At 42.9% G+C, this 16,374-nt stretch overlaps 3 protein-coding genes across 6 annotated transcripts in view; all 3 read right to left on the reverse strand.

Moving 5' to 3' along the window:
- The window catches only part of LOC106589770 (slit homolog 1 protein), a 230,758-nt gene extending 222,808 nt beyond the window's left edge, over positions 1 to 7,950 (reverse strand). For 2 of the 4 annotated variants that reach the window (XM_045710028.1, XM_045710026.1), the window contains exon 1: positions 7,238 to 7,950. In XM_045710028.1, the coding sequence (XP_045565984.1) occupies positions 7,238 to 7,440 (203 nt within the window). In that variant the 5' untranslated portion in view covers positions 7,441 to 7,950. The remainder of the gene's footprint in view (positions 1 to 7,237) is intronic. The other 2 variants (XM_045710029.1, XM_045710027.1) reach the window with 1 other exon arrangement.
- A 2,936-nt stretch (positions 7,951 to 10,886) lies between these two features.
- On the reverse strand, positions 10,887 to 14,505 carry LOC106589782 (nuclear factor 7, brain). The gene is given in 7 exon segments (XM_014180111.2): positions 10,887 to 12,009; positions 12,155 to 12,273; positions 12,357 to 12,379; positions 12,475 to 12,705; positions 12,826 to 12,921; positions 13,806 to 14,245; positions 14,362 to 14,505. Coding segments are annotated over 6 exon segments (1,434 nt in total). The 5' UTR covers positions 14,220 to 14,245; positions 14,362 to 14,505; the 3' UTR covers positions 10,887 to 11,458.
- Positions 14,506 to 14,686: 181 nt separating this feature from the next.
- LOC106589781 (exportin-5) overlaps positions 14,687 to 16,374 on the reverse strand; it is a 38,433-nt gene continuing 36,745 nt past the window's right edge. The window contains exon 33 of the mRNA XM_045710454.1: positions 14,687 to 16,335. Coding sequence (XP_045566410.1) covers positions 16,183 to 16,335 — 153 coding nt within the window. The 3' untranslated portion in view covers positions 14,687 to 16,182. The remainder of the gene's footprint in view (positions 16,336 to 16,374) is intronic.

A 16,374-nucleotide genomic window follows, 5' to 3' on the forward strand; every position in this document is an offset into this window, starting at 1 on the left:
GTCGAGATCGGTGGGGAAGAACTTGACTTGCCTCAACCCCATCGAACACCTTTGGGATGAATTGGAAAGCTGACTGTGAGCCAGGCCTATCGTCCAACGTCAGTGCCGACCTCACTAATGCTCTTGTGGCTGAATGGAAGCAAGTCCCCACAGCAATGTTCCAACATCTAGTGGAAAGCCTTCCCAGAAGAGTGGAGGTGTCACAACTTCCGCCAAAGTTGGTGCCTCTCCTTGTTCAGGCGGCGTTCGGTGGTCATCGTCATCGGCTTTCAAGCTGCCGCCGATCCATGTTTCTTTGTCCATTTGTTATGTCTTGATTGTTCACACCTGGTTCCCATTTCGTTATGATTATTTCCCTATTTAAACCCTCTGGCTATCATGATGTTTTGTGCGTTAATATTTTCCTGTTGGTCGTGTTAGTTGTGTTTGTCATTATTGTTTTATCCCTGCGTGGATTTTGACTGATGAGCTTTTCTAGAGTAAATACGTATATTTTTACTCAGTTCGGTGTCCTGCGATTGACTCTATTCCTCATCTCCACTTCACTGACACTGACAGGAGGCTGTTATAGCAGCAAAAGGGGGACCGACTCCATATTAATGGCCATTATTTTAGAATGAGAATTTCGACGAGCAGGTGTCCACATACTTTTTGGTCATGTAGTGTATTTATCCCAGGAAAAGGGAGTGGGTTTGGCAGTAAATCTCAGTAACAATTCAACCCTAGTAACCACCCAAACCCAGTCCCCTGTCTAAGAGGGGCCTGTGGAGCTCAGGTAAACAGACCAGCAGACCAGTTCTTAAAAAAGAACAATTCTACTGCAATTGTGTTCCCTCAGAAAAAATCTCATTATAATGATTCAGGAAGATGCTATTATTTTTGTTATTCATGAGGGATAATGTCTTAACAACATTATTCAATCAAAAATATTCGAGTGCCAACACACTTAGTGGAGAATCTTATAGATACATGTAGATTTTGTCTTCCCTGTGGCTCAGTTGGTAGAGTATGGTATTTGCAATGCCAGCATGGTGTGTGCAACACCAGGGTTGTGGGTTCGATTCCCGCGGGGGTCCAGTACCATTTATTTTTTTGAATGCATGAAATTAAATGAAATGTATGCATTCACTACTGTAAGTCGCTCTGGATAAGAGCGTCTGCTAAATTACGTAAATGTAAAAATGTAAATTTATGACATCGCTGACTAATCCTTCATCTCAACCTGCCCAGTGGCCACCTGTAGGGACTTCCTGGTTCAGTATACCTTTGGGGGAGCCCATTTCATACACACCACCAGTCTCACACACACACAGCACCGGTCCACGACTATAACACAGCAGCGAAGAAGAATCAACGCTGAAAAAGTAATTATATTTATTCCTGCCACCTGTTGAGTTCCCTGGACTAGACAGAGCTGAGGAGGGAAGGAAAGCAGATGGTATGTTGAAAGACCTGGTTTGAATTGAGCATCATTATTATTATGATAATGAATATGAATAATATTATTATTATTATAACTTGTAATAATGTTATTATTGATAATATTATTATTACGTGAAATGGAATCTGAGTGTAGGAGGGAGAAAAATCAAACACAATTGCCCGATGCTCACACAAGATCACATGAACACATGACAACACACGTGTTCATATGTACATATACACATGCATATAAATAGCTAAACAAATGTGCTCATAAATCCACATGTTAACACACATGGTGCATATCAAGAAACACACACACTCCTATGTGTTGTGTTGGGTAGAGAGCCAGAGAAGCAGTGATTGTAGCTGCAGAGCCATTTGTTGTGGAGCTGTTTAGGCTGCAGGACAGAGGAGAGGACACTGTGATGGAGGTAGAGATCAGAGATCCTCACTGTGGGGACAAGCTGCTCATTTCAGTAACAACACCTGTTTTGCTCAATCAACACTGATCCTCATTAGAAACAAATGAACCACTAACAGAGCAGACCCCCAACCTTCTACCTTAAAACCAGTACTGTGTCACGTCTGTCCATCTGCCTGTCAGTCTGTCTGTCCGTCTGTCTGTCTGCCTCAAAACACAGTGTAATGGGTTGATCATGCTGTTAACTCTGTTGGTTAAATGTCCCTGTAAATGCCACCAGGTCTCACCAGGTACAGTAAAACAGGCAGGTAGCTAGAGGTCTAGTTGAGAGTGTCAGCATGACCAGATTCCACAGCATATGGAAGTGACAGCCGTGAGAGTCACAGACCAGAAGAGGGAGTGGAACAGGAGAGAAGAGAGGGATGGAGAGGACAGAGAGTCGAAGGGATACAGAGAGTGAGAGAGAGGATGTATGAAGAGAGAAAGCTGTCCCATAGAGAGAGGAGCAATATGCAAAGAGAGAGAGAGAGAGAAATAGAGAGAGAGAGAGAGAGAGAGAGAGAGAGAGAGAGAGAGAGAGAGAGAGAGAGAGAGAGAATAACAGAAGAACCAGGCTGGAGTGCTTCAATCTACAGACATAAGTCATGTTTCTTCCCCTCTCTCTCCCTCTTTCCCTCAAATGCTGCTTTCATTCTCTCTTGGTGAGGGACGAGGTGAAGGTCTGTCGTGTGTGTGCGTGCGTGGAGGTTAACCCCCATAACATTATTTACAGTTCTCAGTCTGTCTGGTCAGACCTCAGGGCACTCAGTACAGATATGGAAAAATACATATTCTCACTCTCCCACAGACCACACACACCATGTGAAACACACACCATGTGAAACACACACTCTGAATCCTGTATTGACTTTAGTATCTAATTTAACCCCATAGAGTCGGTTAAAGCACCAGTGAGTCAATCTAAGAATCATATAAAAAAAATCCGCATCAAAATCTGTCAGTTTAAACTAGAGATATCAGGGTTATTCATTGGATGAATCTCAATACACCGAATCCGCCGATGTCGCACTTCAGTCTTCTCCTGAAAACGTCTGTAGCGAATCTGTAGAGATTCTCACAAACCCGATGGTGGTTCCCATTTTGTCAGGGGACTCGTCTGAAGTCTGAACCGTGGATTTGTCAACTTCTGCATGTAGCGTCTGAACCGTTTAGGCAACAAACTAACGTGACCCCACCGGTAAGAAAAATATTAAAAAGCTTTCTTATATCTCCTAGTTAAAGGACAAACACTTCACCTTGTTTCCAATGATTTATTTTTTGCGTGTCTGTTTTTCCATTTATGAATGTCACAACGTCCACAGAAGGTGGCGCCTCTCCTCGGTCGGGCAGTGCTCGGCGGTCATCGTCGCCGGCCTACTAGCTGCCACCGATCTGTGTTTCAGTGTCTGTTAGTTATGTTTGTTTATTGATTGCACCTGTTTTGTGTTTTGTCATTAGTGGGGGGGTATTTAGTCTGTCTGTGTTTAGTTAGGATTCGTGCGGGATTGTTCTTTGTTACGTGTGGTAGAGGTGGTGTTGGTTTTATGTCGTTGGTTTATTACTTATTGTCTAGGAATTAGGGTTGCCGGGCTGCGCCCCGTCTGCCTTTTCGAGCGGAGCTTCCTTTAGTCTTTTGACTGTTGTGCTCCCAGCCTTATATGGATTCTGCCCATGGATTTATTAAATCACGTTTGTTCCAACGGACCTCAGTCTCCTGCACTTGACTCACCCTTAAACTGTTCTATCCGCCCGTGACAATGAATGTGTTATTCAATGTGTTTACTCTGGGATTTAGTAGTAGAGGCCACATTCAATATTTTATATACACACACACACAAAAAAACATTCTAAAGGGGTCCTAAAATTCTAAATCAAATATGATCCATAGTATGACCACCGTAAAATAATTCCATATGACAGATGAGAATGAAGCCAAGGTCCCAGCACAACTCATATTGACTTCATAAGCAAAAGATAGGAGTCTAGCCCAAACATCTGTCATGAGAAGCCTCCTCTGGCCTTCACACACACACACACACACACGCACACACACGCACACGCTTGCACGCACACATACACACCATCCAACAACACAGTTAGTTTTAGTGTTGAGTCTGAGCTGATGTGTGTTTTGACTGGAGAGTTGTATTGTGCTGTAGAGAGGCTGAAAGAGGTCAGTCCAGTCATTCCTATCATCATCAGCTCATTGTCACTAGATGGTCTGTAGTGTTATGAGAGCTGTTCAGCAGCCAGGACTGGATCTATACATCCATTAGAGATACAACACACTTTACAGAGAGACAAGCTCTTAGAGAAGCAGAGACAGGGAAGGCCATTTCTGAAACTTGTGGGGTGTGTGTAGTGTGTGTGTGTGTGCGTGTAGTGTGTGTGTAGTGTGTGTATGTGTGCATGTATAACAATAACAAATATGTAAAGTCTCAATACTTGTTGACTTGCCTCTATACTCACCAATGGTATAGTTTAAGTATGAGTGGTGTCTGTGAGTGGGACTAATAATGGACGGCAGGCTGAAGATATCCTAACCATGGCAGGAGAAGGTGTGTGTGTAGCATGGTGTGATTTTAACACTTGGAGCTGAGCTGAGTTGAGGCTCATTACAGTTCAGAGGTCAGGGCTGATCTAAATCCACAGTGACAAGTGCAACTGGGATACTGGAGTCAGTCTCAACACCTCCCCCAAATCACACACTGTCAACCCACACACACACCTTCCACCCACCGACACACCCACATACACACTACCCCCAAATCACACACCCACACACTGTCAACCCACACACACACCTTCCAGCCACCGACACACCCACATACACACTTCCCCCAAATCGCCCCTGCAGTCCAGGATTGTTCAATAAACCTTGTCCAGACAGGCTGCACCCCCTAACCTCCTTCACTCCTTCCCTCCTTAGCTCTCCTCTGTTATCCACCTCTCCTCCTTTCCTCCTCTCCTCTTCAAGTCAATGTAAATGCCTGGACTCTGTCCCAGTAGCTGTCTACTCCAATACTACACTAATATCAGCATTAGTGGTACTTGTTCAATCACCTTGATGAATCCCCCTTTATAACGGCCCTGGAGTACGGAGAGTTCACATGGTTAACTAACGTCTCCATGGAGACCAATAACCTTCTACATGACCCCCCATACACACACACACACACACACACACACACACACACACACACACACACACACACACACACACACACACACACACACACACACACACACACACACACACACACACACACGGAAAACTTTAAACCATTGACTATCAAATAATAAAATCTACACAGACACAGACAGACAACTCACACGTCTAACCGCCAAAGAGGAAATGTCTACTAGATACATCAGACAGAAGTATTTAGAGATGAACAGAAATCCTTCCTACTCAGGAAGAATGTTTGAGGCATGAAATCACATTACAAATCCCAGGTAGAACAGCTAGTATACCTGACCTACACAGACATTAACTATGTGGAACACATACAACCCACTTCAGTTGAACTCCACTCTCAGTGTGAACGGTCACTCACGTAAAAGACGATAATAAAATCACCACGTGTGTGAACATACAATCAGCCCTGACATTAACTTCTGGTAAATGTGTTCTTAGAAATGAAATATAGATTGTAATAAATATACAGTCAGTTCTGACACAAGTGTTTCTGTCCTCTGCTCTCCTCCATTCCCACATCTTTTATTCATCTGAGCTATTCTAGAAGCTGAGATAGAACAATCTTTCTCCTCTCCTCCACTCCTCCACTTCTCTCCTCCTCCACTCTTCTCCTCCACTCCTCTCCTCCACTCCTCTCCTCCTCTCCTCCACTCCTCTCCTCCACTTCTCTTCTCCTCCACTCCTCTCCTCCACTTCTCTCCTCCACTCCTCTCCTCCACTTCTCTCCTCCTCCACTCCTCTCCTCCTCTCCTCCACACCTCTCCTCCACACCGTTCCTCACCACTGATTTACAGATTAATATTTTAAAAGGACGTCCAAAAAGGGAGAAAACCCTTTCTCTCTCTCTGTCTCTTCTCCCTCCAAGCTCTCCTTCCTCTTACAAGATGTCTAGCAGATCTTCTGAAAGGCAGGACACACTTCAGGAGCAGATTTACTTAGTTTTCTACTTGATTTAACAATTTAAGGAGTGAGGGTTTGTAAGAGTGAGGGAGGGCCAGTGCAGGAGAGGGAGAGGGGAAGAGAGTGAGGGAGGGAGCGACTGAGAGACAAAGAGAGAGAGAGAGAGAGAGAGAGAGAGAGAGAGAGAGAGACAGAGACACAGACACAGAGACAGAGACAGACAGAGAGAGAGAGAGACACAGAGACAGAGACAGAGACAGAGACAGACAGAGAGAGAGAGACACAGAGACAGAGACAGAGACAGAGACACAGAGACAGAGACAGACAGAGAGAGAGAGAGAGACAGAGACAGAGACCGAGAGACAGATAGAGAGAGAGAGAGACAGAGACACAGAGACAGAGACACAGACACAGAGACAGAGACAGAGACAGACAGAGAGAGAGAGAGAGACACAGAGACAGAGACAGAGACAGAGACACAGAGACAGAGACAGACAGAGAGAGAGAGAGAGACAGAGACAGAGACAGAGACAGAGACCGAGAGACAGATAGAGAGAGAGAGAGACAGAGACACAGAGACAGAGACACAGAGACAGAGACAGAGACAGACAGAGAGAGAGAGAGACACAGAGACAGAGACAGAGACAGAGACACAGAGACACAGAGACAGAGAGGATCCAGTCTAAAAAATAACCTGTATCCCCAAACCATCAGAATGTAGGCTAACGTTTCTTTACACCAAGTCTAGAGGGAGTTTAATTATTTATTGATTATTTTGCAATCCAGAAGATGCAAGTATGCAGTGAAATTCAGCTTGAAAATAGAAATTCAATACCACCACATCAACTAGACATTTACTGATTGAATCATCTCACAGTAACATTTAGTCATATTAGACAGGACATACAGACATAAGATCAACTGTTAACTGTATTCATTGTATTGACCTGAACTTAATCACTTGAACACTTCATGAATTTCATTAATGCTCTAGTCCACATTTTACTGTCAGTATGTATAGACACACACACAGTACAGGTGGCATGCATCTGCTCCTGCTCTTTCCAGTCCCTCATAACTATTTATACCTGACTGGAATGGCATTGCACGCACACACGCACACGCACACGCACACACACACACACGCACACACACACACACACACACACACACACACACACACACACACACACACACACACACACACACACACACACACACAGGTATGGTATAGCACAAAGGAAGATACTCACATTCTCTCTGTGTTGCGGGGTATATTCCGGGGCATGGTTTTGATGCCCAGTCCATGGCAGTCAACTGTGGTGCCACTGCAGGTACACAGGGCAGGGCATGTGCTGGCATAGCCTGTCACCAGGGCACAGAGAACCAGCACATACACCCAGTACCCAGGTAACCTCCCCACGCCTGCCCCAGAACAAGCTCCTTTCCCAGGCATGATCTCCACCACTGCAGCCTCCTGCTTCTCAAAACCTGGCTCCAAAAAAGCCTTATTTTCTCTTTCTTTCTCCCACTTTCTCCTTCTCTCTTCAAAAAGTCCTACTACACAGTGCAAGTGTTGTACAATCAGTGTGTCATCTCTTGTAGAATGAGAAAGAAATCTATCTGTTCCAACATAAAATGGGGCTAGAAATAAGTCCTCAGTTGGTAAGCAAAGCAGATCAGATGTTATAAATGTGCTGCAGTCTATTATTTCTTCTCCTGTTGGTGTTTTCTGAAAGGCTTGATTTTCTTCTCTTTTTCTTTCCTGGCAAAGGGAACTATCCACCTCTCTCTTCTCTTTGTGGAGTTGTTCTGTTCTGCACTCGTTGGCTCACGTCTCTCTCCGTCCCGCTCTACTCTACTTGTCTGATGATGGGGGGAATGGGGAAAGAGCAGAATGAGTAAGAGATTCTCTCTCTCTCTCTCTCCTACACACACAGCAGTCATCCATCACTAGGATCTACTAATAGCAGACCCCTTACTCCACCCCTCCTCCTCCTCTCCTCCCTCCCTCCTCACACAACACCTCCCTTCAGAACCCTGCCTGAACTCTCTCATTCTCTCTCATTCTGTCTTCTAGTCCCTCTTCCTTTATTATGGTTCATTCTCTCCCTCCTGTATATTCTCTCTCTCCCAGGCTTGCCTCCATGCAGCGGCTATAGAGTAGAGAGCAGTAACCTCAACTTCTGTCCGCAGTGAGTCCCCAGCATTACAAAGGACTGTGTGTGTGTGTGTGTGTAAATACATACAGAATTTACATGTATGACATCACCTAACAAGGACTTGGACATTAGTAAATTGTTGAAGTCCTTAGTGGTGGCTAGGAGGAGGTTAGTCTCCAACTTCTCTCCACACAATGAAATTAACACTTCTGGTTTAAATACACCACAGGCTTGGCTCAATTTAGCCTGGCTCTGCACAGCTCACCGTGTCTAACCCTCCACTTCATCTCTTCCTGCTCTGTGTTGAAACCATCCCAACACAAACATTATAACAGAACCTGAAGGTCCCTGGAACCCTAATCTCTGTCTGACAGAGAGAGGGGGGAGAAAAGGAGAGAGAGATGGAGAGATGGAGGGAGTTGAGAAAGGATACTGTGTAAAAGAAGAGAGAGGGAGTGTGTGCTCCGTACTTCCCAGTCCTAGCCAATCAGACACCACACATCGTAGAGACAGAGAGCTCCATCTGGTCCAGCTAAAGTGTCAGTGGGGTCCTGATTACAAGGTAGAGGGTGGTGTTGAGGGAGTAATGAGGGCGTCTCTCTCTGTCCCTCTCTCTGCTCCCTCCACTCTCACACAGAGCTGTGAATGGAATGCACACAGATACGCAACACACACCTCTGTTTGTCTCAGACGTCAGAAGGAACGACACCAATTGACACTTAAGAGGAGAATTGTCAAACAGCAGACAGTACCACAACTCATATAGTTAATAAAGGAAGTCACCTGCAAGTCTCAGGAACATTTGTCTAACTTTAGTTTCTGTAGTAATTGTGTAGTAATATAGTAGTAACTAGTGCTCGCCAGAGAGAGAACATAGAAGAGTGGTGTGAAGTTTTATTATGAATCATTCTAAAATAACACTATGTGTACTTGGGGGGTTGTGTATGGATAATGCATGGTTGAATGGGTCTAACCTAGCATGTCTACAGTTAACAAACTGTGTCTGGAGAACCCATTCTAAACAAAACCCCTGAGTTTTTATCACATCAAATCAAATCTTATTTCTCACATGCGCCGAATACAACAGGTGTTGACCTTACAGTGAAATGCTTACTTACGAGCATTTAACCAGCAGTGCGGCTTTAAAAAATACCTACAAAAAAAGAGATAAGAATAACAAGTAATTAAAGAGCAGCAGTAAATAACAATAGCGGGGCTATATACAGGGGGTACCTGTTCGGAGTCAATGTGTCAATGTGCGGGGCACCGGTGTCGAGGTAATTGAGGTAATATGTACATGTAGGTAGAGTTATTAAAGTGACTATGCATAGATAATAACAGAGAGTAGCAGTAGTTTAGAGGGGGAGGTGGGGGGCAACACCTGAGTTTGACGTGGTAACTATGTACAGTAGTGAACATTGGTATGTCCAGCACGGTCGCTGCTGTCCTGTTGTGCATTTACAGGACCTGAGAGAGAGAGAGAGAGAGAGAGAGAGAGAGAGAGAGAGAGAGAGCAGGAACCTGCTATACTTACAATACAACACAGATCTCCACAACGTGTACTTACCATACCAAACATGTAACGACTCAGTCACCATGGTTTCAGGACATCTTTACAAAAGGCTGAGCTTTTGTATCTCAAGTTCTCCATCTGGTGGTTAACAATTCAACTGCACTCAGTCACTGCAGACCAGTCACTAGTACCAGCATGCAGTTTAGCAGACAAATCTAAATTCACTAAATACCTATAAATGAAATACTCAAACATGTACATTAAATATTACCAGTCCATGTTGTAAAATCTTCAATCACAGTCAACCTTCAGCATGACATTATCTCAGTTCAATACATGACCTCTGTTGATGATCAATGTTTCACACAACCAATAACGACAGGAAATGATGTTTCTTTGATGATCTTTAATGTCAGTTTGTTGCGTAGCTTCACATCAGCACCAATAATGACAGACATTGTGTTGTACATGATGTCCTCCCAGACCCAGTAGCATGTAGAACATTCACTGATAACAGTTTAACACACAGCTCTGTAGATCAATAGTCAGATCAGTATCATGATACTGTCTGTAACAGTATCAAAAGAATATAAAAAATAGATATTCCATAAAATATTTCATAAAACATAACCGGTTAAAAATAACAGAATAAAACCAATCCTCTGATCATTAGTGGCTGTACTCTGATAAAATAAAACACACAAAGAAAAGTCTTCAGATGTAAAAAGTAGTTTAAATAGAGAGAAAATCACAGTGTTGTAAATAAAGACTTTGTCTAAAGAAACACACTCCTAATAAATAAACAGTGAGTTCACCAGTAATAATAACACTATACCTTCAGCTACTCCTAGACCTTGTTAATATGATCTCTGAGTGAAAGTGATTAACAACATCAAATGGGCCATTTAACTAGACTAATTTACCAATCCAATTTTTTTTAACAGACATGGGCTGATTGAGTGAAAGTCAGTGAGTGACATAAGAGGAAAATTGCTGATGAACAACTACAGTAAGTTATTAAATATCACATTGTGTATTCTACTATTCTAACTAACAACAGTATGTTATTAAATATCACCTTGTGTTTTCAACTATTCTAACTCCGCGGGCGGGCGGGCGGGCACGCACACACACACACACACACACACACACACACACACACACACACACACACACACACACAACGTCGTGGACATTCTAATCAATAATGAGGAGAGACAAGGTAAATCACCAATAAGGATATTACTTTATTATAAACTTATCATAAGGAAAGCACAGAACAATAACGATGGCTGGTCACCCCAACATGGTCACTGTTGGGTTGAGAGCCCTGAGACAAAGGATACAAAGACCTTTCATAGCAAAGATACACCCCTTTAGTCTACATGATAAACAACAGATATGTGGAATGGGTCACAAGGTTAGGATTCGTATTAAATGAATGAATAATTCACAGAAGACAGTATCTGCTGTAAAGACTGTTCTCATTGTGAGTAAACCAGGGTCTGGTCCCCAAAACAGGGTTCCTCTCATTAGTATCTATACCCGAGACATCTCTCCCTGGTACCTTCCAGTCAAACCGGAGCAATCTCCCTCACGTGAATGGAATGTGGCCTAAGACATGGTAAATCTACAGTCAGCATTAAGCCCCAGAGGTCCAACTCAGAAGACCACACACTGATGAGTTCTAAAAACACTGTTCTACTCCAGAAAACAACAATTTGATACAATAACAGTATTATACAGTGTTATAACATAATCTAGTAATTTCACCCACAACAACACACACAAACACAACCTCATTGGGATGACATCACTGTCAGAGACACCTCTGATTGGCAGATCTGTACACCAGTGCTTTTGTCATCACCAGCTGATCCAATAGAGAAGAAAGGATAGAGAGTCTCAGTGAATGTGTCTTTTTGAGTGTAGATGAGTGTCATGTCTTTGGAGTCGTAGAAGGACACCTCCCCCTGGTCGTAGTCCAGCTGCACTCTGATCTTCTGGGGTATCTCCTTCAGGAGGAGGGTCTCTCCCATTCCATTACTATACGTACCACTCCTCAGCAGTATAGCCCAGATTCCATTCTCTGGTGATGCATGCACCTCCCCCTTCCTGTCAACTGACTCTTTAGCCACGCCCAGGTTCCAGATAGGATGGTCCCCCACCTCCACCTACCAGCTGTGTTGACCAGAGCTGAGCCCCTTAGAGCCCAGAACATTTGCATACTTCATGAATCTCTCTGGGTTATCAGGGAGCTGCAGCTTTGGGTCAGTGTTACTCACACTGGTCAGATCATCAGACAGAGAGAGACATGGGTGTGCAGTGTTGGGGTCCAGAATCACAGGAGCTTCAGAGCAAAGACAGAGATATTCCACAGATTATACCATGTAGTCTCTTTTCATGTACACTAAGAATACTACTTAAAATAGACTACTTAATTAAAATCTATCTTACATTATTCTCAATCATGTCCGCTCCTATCCAGTACTCACTGTGTTTGATGATCCCCTGCATCTTCTCCCAGACTCTGAACTTCAGGTTACCCAGGTGTTTGGACACGTCTATCAGCCCCCCTGACACCAGCTGTGGATCTGGCATTGTGCACTGGGCTCTGGAATAACATTCAGGAGTCAGAACTTCTGTGGGGTTGGGTTCACAACCACAGAGAAGAGAGACGAGAAGCAGATCACTTACCTTTCCTTCATGGTCTTGAAGTTCTGGAAAGTAGAGTATATAGTCATCAATATCATTGATTGATCTATAAATATTTGAGTTATATTATAATGTATGTCTGAGAGAGAGCAGTCCTTACCTGCAGGAATGAGATGTCTTCATCTTTCAGCTCCCCCTCTATGGCTCTGATTGTGTCTGAAAGTGATGATATCTCTCTGTTCATCTGCTCAATCTTCTCCTTCATCTTCTGACTCTTCTGCTTCTCTTCCTCTTTCAGAGCAGCTATCCTGGCCTCCTCTTCCTCTCGTAGAAACTGGTGAAGTTTCTCAAACTCCTTCTTAATCTGCTTCTCTGTGTGCTGGGCCTGGCTCTGGAGACAGTGACAACAATATCTCATTCTACAATTATTATCAGAATAAAATCCTACATTTAGGCTACAATTGAAACAATACATGCTGTACTATTGCAACTTTGCATAATTTATACTAACCTTAATGTGCACTGCAGTATTATCACAGGTTTGTTTAACTTTATTAAAGACCTTCAGCTTCTCCTGTAAGGGCTTCAGGTCAGTCTGGAGTTCCTCCTGGAATGAGACAGAAACTCACTGAGGAGACAACCTCTGGACTCACTTTATAGGAGAGAACAAGTCTTCACAGCAATTTATTGTTTTTTTTGTCATGAATCTTGTTCTGGAGGCAGCTCTGAGGAGTGGTCACTAGCTGGCACAGCCACAAAGTCATAAAATCTGATTTTAAACCTAACCCTAACCTTAACCACACTACTAACTATAATGCCTAACCCTAACCACACTACTAACTATAATGCCTAACCTTAACCACATTGCTAACTATAATGCCTAACCCTAACCACACTACTATAATGCCTAACCCTAACCACACTACTAACTATAATGCCTAACCCTAACCTTAACCACACTGCTAACTATAATGCCTAACCCTAACCTTAACCACACTACTAACTATAATGCCTAACCTTAACCACACTGATAACTATAATGCCTAACCCTAACCACACTGCTAACTATAATGCTATAATGCCTAACCTTAACCTCAAACCAAAACCAAGAAGCAAATGTTTGTTTTAATTAATTTTTAAAACATAGCCAATTTTGCCATTGCAGCTGGCCCATCTAGTGGAAATCACTGTTCTTCCTCCAGGGAAAAATGTATCTTTCATTCATGACAATAAAAGTAAACCAGTGCCTGTACACTACTTCTCTATCACTGTATGTTTTCACTTATTATCTCCAAGACAACAATTTCATACCAAACAGGGATTTAGAATGTATCAGAAACTGAAATTCACAATCATTCAGTCAACACAATGTGCAGAAAATGTATCTATTATCTAAATGAGTCAGACTCATTAATAAAACATTGATAACTTCATGTTCCATAGTTTGAGTATTGATGTATCACATATTTTCTATCAGAATCTTTCTCCTACCTTGTGATCCTGTACAGCCTCATCTACAGGGATGCAGTCATGATCTTTATGTTTCCTTGAGACCTGACACACCAAACAGATGGGCTCTTTATCCTCCAGACAGAACAGCCTGAGTTTCTCACTGTGTAGACTGCAGAGCACCTTGGACCCTGTGGTTGGACTTTTCAGATCTGTCTGTCTCCTTTCCCGTAAGGCCTCACACAGGTTCTTTAGAGACAGGTTTGTAGGGGGATGATCTTTAGAGGATCGTCTCCTGCAAACTGGACATTCCTGAGATTCCTTGTCTTTCCAGCATTCCTTTAGACAGGCTTGGCAGAAGCTGTGGCTGCATGACAAGATGACAGGATCCTTAAAGATGTCAAGGCACACCGTACAGGAGAAATCCTCCTCTGGGAGAGACGAACTAGAAGCCATTTTCTCACACGGTGTCACTCCCTGTCCTGGTATGAGATCTGAAAGTTACTTTCACTTTTACTTTTAACATCTTCCTCTCTTAAAGGAACACATTCAAAACAAGTAAATCTGCACATAAAGATCACAGTTTTAATGACATTACCTTGTATTGGTTGGTTTAACAGCCTGATATTTCAGAACAATCTAAATTAAATCCCAGTGTTGTATGTCAGACAGACATGAGTCCTGGAGAGTTATTAAAGTTACAGCACTGAGATGAACTTTAGTCATCATGTGACTCGGGGGTGGAGTTTCAAGTCTCTGGTCCTGTTTGAATACTTAACATTCACCACGTATTCAAACAGGACCAATGAGCACTTCTGTCCTGTATGTTTTATCCTCTCTAAACCATTATTATTGACCAGCACAGCTTTACATGTGTAGACCATGGCACAACATAGAAATTGATCACATCAAACATTTAAAAATGACTTTGAAGTCTATTTTATTTAAAAACAGAAAAATCTAAACAGCACTAAAATGTTTTATATTTTGTCCCCTGTACAAGTACAGATCATTTTTTCCTTAGTGTTGAGTAGGAAAAAATGGCCACATGTGAACAAAACAATAATTGACAGGGTGAGGAGATGTATAGGGGTAGTTCACACAAAAAATATGTTTGTCACACCTGATCACTGATGTAACAGGGGAGTCTATATTACAGAGGATTCCATATTATGGCGTATTTAGTGTAAATCGTTCTGTAGGCCTCAATAGCAAATGAATGGGAAACTGACAGGCACCATATAAACTTGAGTTACAGTAGTTGGTGCCTAGTTTCTATTCTCGTTTATGTGGGATTGAGGTCTGATTCAGAGGGGTTGGGTTAAATGTGGAAGACACACTTCGGTTGAATGCATTCAGTTGTACAACTGACTAGGTATCCCCCTTTCCTTTCCTGTAGATCTTTTCCAAATGTATCTAATGTTACCTACAAAACAGAAAACTAAAATATGAGCTCTCCACTTGTCAGTCAGTTTTTAACAATAATGTCTGACAACACTTGATGCAGCCAACTATCCCTTTAACCTAAGAGGAATGTAGTGCTGGTTTCTCATTCGTTCATAGCTGGGAGAAACACCAGTTCAAAACATAAAGTCACCAATGATGGTTCTACTTGACAACCTCACCCATCAACAGAGTAATGATCCTGTACAAAACCTTGGTTTGATGATAGCTCTCCTTATACAGCAGACTACTCTGAAGTCTTCCACCTCAGAAATGCTCACTGGATCCCATTCAGGTTCTTCTGGCACAAAATGGCTGCTATTGTTTAGCACCATAGAGATAGATAGAGGACTCATCATGGGTATCACCCCTTGGGCATTGCCATCATCCACCATTTTAAAATAGGAATCCCCACCCAGTTGACTACTTGACTATGGGCTGTAGCTTCAATGGTGCTGCCCATGCTGTCAGACGCTATAAGACACAGATATAAAGACGAGTCCTCTGTCTATCTCTATGTTAAGCAGCCAGGTGGATGGTCCATGTTAGCGGAAATACCAAAACACAATGTAAGTTAAATGTGTTGTGCTAGTGAGGATATGAGCTGTATAAATGCATTGTGTTGTTACCATTTACAACCTGAAGGGTTTATGGCAACAGCCATGTCCTCTTGAAGGACAATAACCATCATCTTCATCATCTTCAGACATATTGTTCCATATTCCTGATCAAGGCAGACAGACACATTATTTGGAGAAACATGTATGACCAGTTAGCAGGGTTCAGTCCATGACAGAATATTCTGATTCTCTTTGTCCACAGTTTGTAGAGACCATTCATCCTACTGTTGATCAATAGGATAGAGACGTCGTACCCTTGTTGAGCCAATCCTTCAGGAGTAAAATTCCACTGGGGAGGGTAGAAAGTGTGTGTGTGTTAGTCCAGTCTGAGAGCCTCTCTGTGCGGTTATGTTCTCCTAGATGTCGTCCTGTGTTGGGGAGAAGAGAGCTGCTAGAGATCCAGTCTCACTGGGCTCCACAATGTCCCTTTTCTCCAACTTGGGCTTCTTAAAGAGAGACGGGAGATTTCTGATATGTACCTCCTTTTTAAACTGCTGGCCCAGAGCTTTCTGTGGGGAGGAGAGAACAAATACAGTTACAATCTGTCT

This window comes from Salmo salar, chromosome ssa28, assembly GCF_905237065.1.
Source record: "Salmo salar chromosome ssa28, Ssal_v3.1, whole genome shotgun sequence".
NCBI lineage: Eukaryota > Metazoa > Chordata > Actinopteri > Salmoniformes > Salmonidae > Salmo > Salmo salar.